Below are 7471 nucleotides of genomic sequence, written 5' to 3'. Positions count from 1 at the left end.
GAGGGATGGAGGAGGAGCTGGAAGGGGAGGGATAGAGGAGGAGGAGGAGGAGGAGGGATGGAGGAGGAGCAGGAGCAGGAAGAGGAGGGATAGGGAGGAAGAGGAGGAGGAAGAGGAGGAAGGATGCGGCTCCACGGCTCACTGTATCCGGTCACAGGAGGAGCTGCCTCCACGGGGACCACCGAGCGCCCCGCATCCCCCCCCCCCCCCCCGCCCCCGGGAGCATCGCCCCCCGCCTGGGCTCTGCCCCCGCCGCATCCCGCAGGTAACCGGGGAAAGGGGGGACCCGGGGGCAGCCCCAGCCCCACTCTGCCCCACTCCCGCGTGGGGTGGTCCACGGGCTGTACCGTGGGGCCGAGCTCTGAGGGTTCCAGGGGTGGCTGGGGTGGGATGCAGATGTGGGGCAGGGTGGGGGTTGGGTGCTGCCCAACACATGGGTTCCCGCCGCCAGGTCCAGATGGGTGCCAGTGGTCGATGATGCTTTGGGACACACGGTGAGGTGGCGGTCGGTCCCATCCCACCCGTGGGGTGCGAGTGAGCGTGGGACCCCATCACCGCATCCTCTTTCTTCTCCAGGTCTTCCCGGTGGAGCAAGGGGGGGGCTCTGGATGCGGTGGGAAAGGGTGGCACGGAGGAGAAGCCCCTTGGGCAGGTGGGCAGCAGGGGAGGAGAAGGGCACGATCATCCTTCCTCAGCCCAGAGGTCCGCGTGGACCTCCTCCGTCTGGTAACCCTCAATAGATCTCTTTGCCATGGCCTTTTCCGGTGTCCTCATGCCCTGTGAGCTGCGTTGGCGTGGGGTTTGTAGCCTGGGGTCACCACCACCCCCCTGTGGTACCGTTGGAGCTGCTGAGCCGGCTAGATTTGGGCATCAGAGCCTTAAACATCCAGAGGAACTTTGGCAAAGGCATTGCCCTCACTATGGCTTGGGATCTTCCTTCCTACAGCTGACGGGATGGCGGATGGGACGGAAAACTGCCTGGAGGAACTCGAAGGATCCGAGCTGTGTTGGGACCTGTCTGAGGTGGACATCCCCCAAGAGCCAAACCCAATGGCGCAGCGTGAGTGTGAGAGTCAACCGCAACAAGTCTGTGAAGAACCAAGCGATGGACGCCCGTCACCGAGGAAGAGCGGACGGCTGCAAGCCCGCCGTGGGAGCCGTGCAACGAAGAAACCCTATATCTGCAGCAAGAGCGGGGCCACCCATGAGGCCCCCTATAGCTGTCCCGACTGCGGGAAGATCTTCAGTCGGAGGTCCTTCCTCATCCCCCACCAGCGCATCCACACCGGTGAAAAGCCCTTCACCTGCCACGAGTGCGGGAAGGGGTTCCGAGTTGGGTCAGCTCTCAACAAGCATCAACGGATCCATACGGGTGAGAAACCCTACAAGTGCTCGGACTGCGGGAAGCGTTTCCGTCTCACCTCCACCCTCAGCACCCATCGGAAGATCCATACCGGGGAGAAACCCTACGTCTGCCTCGTTTGCGGGAAGACCTTTCGGTTGAGCACGTATCTCCTGGCCCACGAAGCCACCCATAGCGTGGACAACCCTTTTCGGTGTCCTGCCTGCGGGAAGAACTTCAGCTTGAGACGGTACCTGGCTATTCATCAGCGGATCCATACGGGAGAGAAGCCGTTCAAGTGCTCGGTGTGCGGGAAGGGTTTCAACCGGAGATCGACCCTTATCGTTCACCAGCGGGTCCACACCGGGGAGAAACCCTACAAGTGCCCCGAATGCGGGAAGAGCTTCATCATGAGTTCAGACCTCGTCGCCCATCGGAGAATCCACACCGGGGAGAAACCCTACAACTGTCTCAATTGCGATAAAAGCTTTCGGTTGAGCTCCCACCTTACGAGACACCAGCGAAGCCACACCGGGGAGAGACCGTACAAATGTATGGATTGCGGGCAAAGCTACGCAGACAGCTCGGGACTCATCAAACACAAGAAGATCCACATGGAAAAGAAGCAGAGGACATCTCAGGGAGCCCACCCAGGGGAGGGACGTTATAAATGCCCCTACTGTAGTAAGAGCTTCCATGCAAAGTCAGCTCTGGTCCTTCACCGGGCTACCCACACCGGAGAGCGACCCTATAGATGCTCCAAGTGTGAGAAGACCTTCAGACACAGCGCAACGCTACTGAAACACCAACGAATCCATACGGGGGAGAGACCCTTCAAGTGTCCCGACTGTGAGAAGTGCTACAACGACGGTTCAACCCTTCGGAGACACCGGAAAAGCCACACGGAGGAGAAACCCTATAAGTGTCCCAGCTGTGGGGAATGTTTCGGTGCCATCGCAGCTCTCCTGAAGCATCAGCGGTTCCACACCGAGGGGAGACCTTACAGATGCTCCGACTGCGGGAAAAATTTCCACTCTAATTTTCTCCTCGTCACCCACCAACGAATCCACACGGGAGAAAAACCCTACACCTGCCCCATCTGCAAAAAAACCTTCCGCCAAGCCTCCCACCGTACGAGGCACCAGGAGATTCACAGGAGGATCAGGCCTGGCGTTGCTTTGGGTGATGTGTCCGAGCACCACGTGCAGAAAGGCAAGAGCCGGCACAGAGCGGGAGCAGAGGTGGGATGTGATGATGAATTAACGAGTCCAGATGGTGCTTCCACAGCCCAACAATAAAAGAATTGGAGATGCCCCGAGTTCATCGACGGGTCCAAGTTACTCATCGGTAGAAGATGTGGCCCGTGTCCTACCTGATAACCATGGTTGTGTAAGTCTTTGCACACCCAGGTATCGATTTGAGCCCAGTATTAGCGAATTACTGGTGCCGTGGGGTTCCTATGTCAATGTTTTTGTAGCGTGACCCTTATTCTTCTCACCCTGTTGACACTGAGTGCCTTTGGGCTAAGGCTCTGATGGCTCTCGCTTTTAAATTTAATATTATTCCCTCATCTCCAAGTCCACCTCCTCCCAAACTCATCACAACCGACCCTCCAACCCATCCTTCTCAGCTCACCCTTGACTTCATCCCCCATTTTTACTGAAGTAGGTCCCAATGGGATTCGGAAAAAATCATACTCAACAACTACTTTTGGATCCCAACTGGTCCTTCAAATGAGTTGAGCGAGCAGTATTAACAAATACATCCAGACTGGACCCACCTTCTCGTTTGCCGTTGACGAAGGATGGCTAGCCTGGCTCCGTAGCCATGTCCTACCTCAGCTCAACTTACGCCCATGCAGGGACCCCCCCCTTTTTGGGGACAGGCATGGGAGTGCTTGATGGTATTGACGCCAAAGTCCTGGTCCAGAAGCTAGACGCAATGACTACCTCGCTGTGAAATCTTCGTATTCCCTTACAATCATCGTTACTTAAGATGGGAATGGGACTGTGGTTGACCCCAAACGCTGTCCCTTAAGGAGAACGTCCAATTTACGTTGACCACATTATTACTAAATGCCTTGGGGGTAACCCGAGGGAACGTTTGCTTGGCTTTGAGTTGCCTTCAGACCCAACGGTGGGTTCAAGCTGAAACGTCAAGAGAAGGTGACACCAGAAGTCTACCTGCTGTGGGTCCAAGCTGAGACCTCAAGAGAAGGTGACACTAGAAGTCTACCTGCTGTGGGTCCAAGCTGAAACCTCAAGAGAAGGTGACACCAGAAGTCTACCTGCTGTGGGTCCAAGCTGAAACCTCAAGAGAAGGTGACACCAGAAGTCTACCTGCTGTGGGTCCAAGCTGAGACCTCAAGAGAAGGTGACACCAGAAGTCTACCTGCTGTGGGTCCAAGCTGAAACCTCAAGAGAAGGTGACACCAGAAGTCTACCTGCTGTGGGTTCAAGCTGAAACCTCAAGAGAAGGTGACACCAGAAGTCTACCTGCTGTGGGTTCAAGCTGAAACCTCAAGAGAAGGTGACGCCAGAAGTCTGCTTGCTGAAATTCGTGAAGTTCCCTGGGATGACGCCACCGAATGTCACCTACGAGCCTGGTGGCACTTGGGGAAACTTTGCTTATGATGGAAATGTGGACGTAGCTTGACTACCTGAGATGCCGCTTCTGAACAAGCCTACCCCATCGCGCCTTTGGGGTCTACACCAAGGCGGATCCGTGATCCGTCTCATGGACAAGAGCCCTGACGAGGAACGAAAGGATGGCCATCAGTAGATGCTGAAGATCCCATCCCAGAGCCAGGAGTGGGGTCCGCGGGGGAAGAGAATTCCTTTTGAACCCCTAATCCGTGCCTTAATTCCCTTGGGGGAGTCATTTCCCATCACGCCTCCAGGAACCCACCGAGATGATGCTCATCTACGCCAGGAACGGCTGCTTATGTTTACGATCTGTGCGTTATTTTCTATATATTGACTCTTTGTAGCCACACTACAAGTATTAATCTGTTTGTATCTTTACTACCCAATCTGCATGTGGTTTTAACTCTACCGCCCCAAATTACCACTTGCCAAATACCGTCAGCTAACTCTACCCACTACCACCACGTCATCCCTACCCCTCTCCGTACGAATTTATCTCTTAATTGCGCATTTTTTTGCAGCATAGACACTTCGATCAGCTGTTGAAACGGGCAAAGGAGCACGCACAATGAACTCGAAATTAATTGAACCTTTAATACAACGTACGCTTTAAGAACTGCCGCCCCGATACCCGAAAAATCAGACCGATTCCCGAATACGTTCAAAAAATAGTCCAGCGTCGGTGGCGGGAATCCATTTTAGGATGGTCTCCCACCCGTATGGTCGGTCGTTGGTTCAGATGATGCTTGCACCGCTCAACGCTAAGAGAGGATGATCTGATCGGGGACTTTGAAACGCTCCAAGCCCCTTAATTATTCTAATATATACGTTAAAAATATATGTTAGAATTCATTTTTAGCCCAGTATGAGTGAATTATTGGATTTACGGTTGTTTCCATCCAGAAAATTGTCCTACTCTTTGCACGCTTATTGTGAAATAAACGGTTTATTCCTCAAGCTGTTGGTCGGGTGTCTTCCTAGCGAGCTTTTTAATTGCTGCGGGTCATTAATGAGTAATTTTAGGGGCGGAGGGACAGGGAAGGGGGACGAGGACGTGGCATGAGGGCGGGGGGGTGGGATTTGGGGGTCGGGGGGGGCGGGGGAGCCCAGGAGGGGTCCCAAAGGCCAGGTAGCGCTTTGTCCCCAGCCTAGGGGGTGGTTGAGCTTCGCACTGCTGTGATGAGCGGTCAGTTCTCAGCCTGGGGGGATATTGGGGGGTCCCTGGGAGGTGGGTTTTTTTTTGGGGGGGGATATGTTTGGAGCTTGCAGGACTCCAGAGCTGAGCCGCAAATGTCCCTTGGGGGGGGGGGGATATTGGGGGTCCCCGGGGGGTGGGGTTATTTTTTTGGGGGGGGGGGGGATATGTTTGGAGCTTGCAGAATTCCAGAGCTGAGCTGCAAATATCCCTTGGGGGGGATATTGGGGGTCCCCAGGGGGTGGGGCTTTTTTGGGGGGGGGAATATGTTTGGAGCTTGCAGGACTCCAGAGCTGAGCCACAAATGTCCCTTGGGGGGGGGATATTGGGGGGTCCCCGGGGGGTGAGGCTTTTTTTTTTGGGGGGGGGGGATATGTTTGGAGCTTGCAGGACTCCAGAGCTGAGCTGCAAATGTCCCTTGGCATGGGGGGGGGATATTGGGGGTCCCCGGGGTGTGCTTTTTGGGGGGGGGGGATGTTTGGAGCTTGCAGGACTCCAGAGCTGAGCCGCAAATGTCCCTTGGCGGGGGGGGATATTGGGGGTCCCTGGGAGGTGGGTTTTTTTGGGGGGGGGATGTTTGGAGCTTGCAGGACTCCAGAGCTGAGCCGCAAATGTCCCTTGGCGGGGGGGGATATTGGGGGGTCCCTGGGAGGTGGGGTTTTTTGGGGGGGGGGATGTTTGGAGCTTGCAGGACTCCAGAGCTGAGCTGCAAATGTCCCTTGGGGTGGGGGGGATATTGGGGGTCCCTGGGAGGTGGTTTTTTTTCGGGGGGGGGATGTTTGGAGCTTGCAGGACTCCAGAGCTGAGCTGCAAATATCCCTGGGGGGGGATATTGGGGGTCCCTGGGAGGTGGGGTTTTTGGGGGGGCGGATATGGATGGGGGGATGCGGTTCCCCCCCCCCCGTTGGGGGTTGGCCTTCCTGGGTCAGCATCGCCGCCGCCTCCATTGTCAACCCGCAGCCCCGCAGCGAACGCCCGGTACCGGCGGAGAACGGGGGCGGAGGGGGGGGGGGGGAACCGCTCCCGGACCCCCCGGGAGCCCCGGGATGGGGGGAGCTCCGGGACCCCCGGGAGCCCAAAGAGGGGCGAGCCTGGAGCTGGGGGATCCCCGGGAACCTAGAGTGGGGAGACTGGAGGGGAGGGGGGGGGACCCCCCCGGGATCCTCGGAGCTGGGGGTGATCCCCAAGCTCGGGGACACCCGAGAGCGGCCATCTCGGAGCTGGGGGGACCCCCCCCGCCTCGGAGGCAAGAAAGGGGTGAGCTCGGAGAGGGTGGACCCCTGGGATCCTGGAGCGGGGATCACCCCACAGCGAGGGGACCCCAGCCCCGGTGCCCCACACCCCCTCGTGGCCCAGGACGCTTGGGTGGGCAGGAGCATCACCCCCCTGCCCGAGCTCTGCCCCCCCCCCCCCAGGTAACAGGGAAAGGGGGGGGTCCCAGAGCTCTTTTCTTCTCCAACCCTATGGGAGCCCTTTTGGGGTTGCTGGTCTCTGCCTCAGTTTCCCCCTGTGCAACACGGGGCGGGAGGGGGGGGCAATGGCCTAGGGAGGGTTGGGGGGGGGCTGGTTGCGAACCCCCACCCCTCTGGGTCGAACCGGGTGAGTCCATCGCAGTCCCGTTTCATTCCCAGCCACGTCTGGGTGCTGCGTTGGGTGGTTTTGGGGCGAGAGCAAGCGATTTGGGGGCCGAGCCGTAGCCAAGGACGTCGCTGACCTTGCCCTTGTCCTTGTCCCTTCTCCAGCTCCGGTGGGACAGGGCTTGCAGGGACATGACGCCGGTTCCGTCTCTTCCCATAACCAGCTTTCCCAAGCAGGACAAGCTCCCGATTCCACCTCCACCTCCCTTTTGAGGCTGGATCTTTGTATTTATAACGCTTGGCTCCACGTCTTGGCTGTATCTCGGGGTTTTGGAGGATTTTATGGGCACAAGGTCGCGGCGGTGTCCTGCCCGTTGACTTCCCAGTAGGGATGGACTTGGGCAGGAGCAACCCACAACCCGTAACCGGGGAACGCGCTCACGGCTTGTTTTTTCCCCCAAAAAAAACCCCAGGATTTCTCATTCCCAAACCTCGGCCGGATCGAGAAGAGGAGGCTGCGAGGAAGAGGAGATGCTACGAGATACCCAGGCAGGTGAGGAGGAATTTGCTTGACCTTTCATCCTCTCTTCTCCTCTGTCCTCCAGCCGAGCATCGCTTCTGGCTGTAGGACAGCCCCGTTGCTGACGCCGTCCTCCCGGAGACGGATCTGGGAGGATCTCCTTCCCGTTTCCCTCTGGCACGGATGCAAATC

General features: G+C 57.5%; 1 protein-coding gene across 1 annotated transcript; it reads left to right on the top strand.

Moving 5' to 3' along the window:
• Positions 1 to 233: 233 nt before the first annotated feature.
• LOC127028861 (zinc finger protein 345-like) lies at positions 234 to 4944 on the top strand. Its single transcript, XM_050914519.1, has 3 exons — positions 234 to 265; positions 947 to 3767; positions 3872 to 4944. Exon 2 carries the CDS (start codon positions 955 to 957, stop codon positions 2638 to 2640), a length of 1686 nt encoding a protein of 561 aa, XP_050770476.1. The 5' UTR covers positions 234 to 265; positions 947 to 954; the 3' UTR covers positions 2641 to 3767; positions 3872 to 4944.
• Positions 4945 to 7471: the final 2527 nt, after the last annotated feature.

This window comes from Gymnogyps californianus, unplaced genomic scaffold, assembly GCF_018139145.2.
Source record: "Gymnogyps californianus isolate 813 unplaced genomic scaffold, ASM1813914v2 HiC_scaffold_449, whole genome shotgun sequence".
Taxonomy (NCBI): domain Eukaryota; kingdom Metazoa; phylum Chordata; class Aves; order Accipitriformes; family Cathartidae; genus Gymnogyps; species Gymnogyps californianus.
Note: the sequence above shows the minus strand (reverse complement) of the source record. Positions and strands in the feature narration are given on the sequence as shown.

Bases quoted from the DNA above. Each gene is read 5' to 3' on its own strand.
- LOC127028861 (XM_050914519.1), top strand. From the start codon at position 955: ATGGCGGATGGGACGGAAAACTGCCTGGAGGAACTCGAAGGATCCGAG.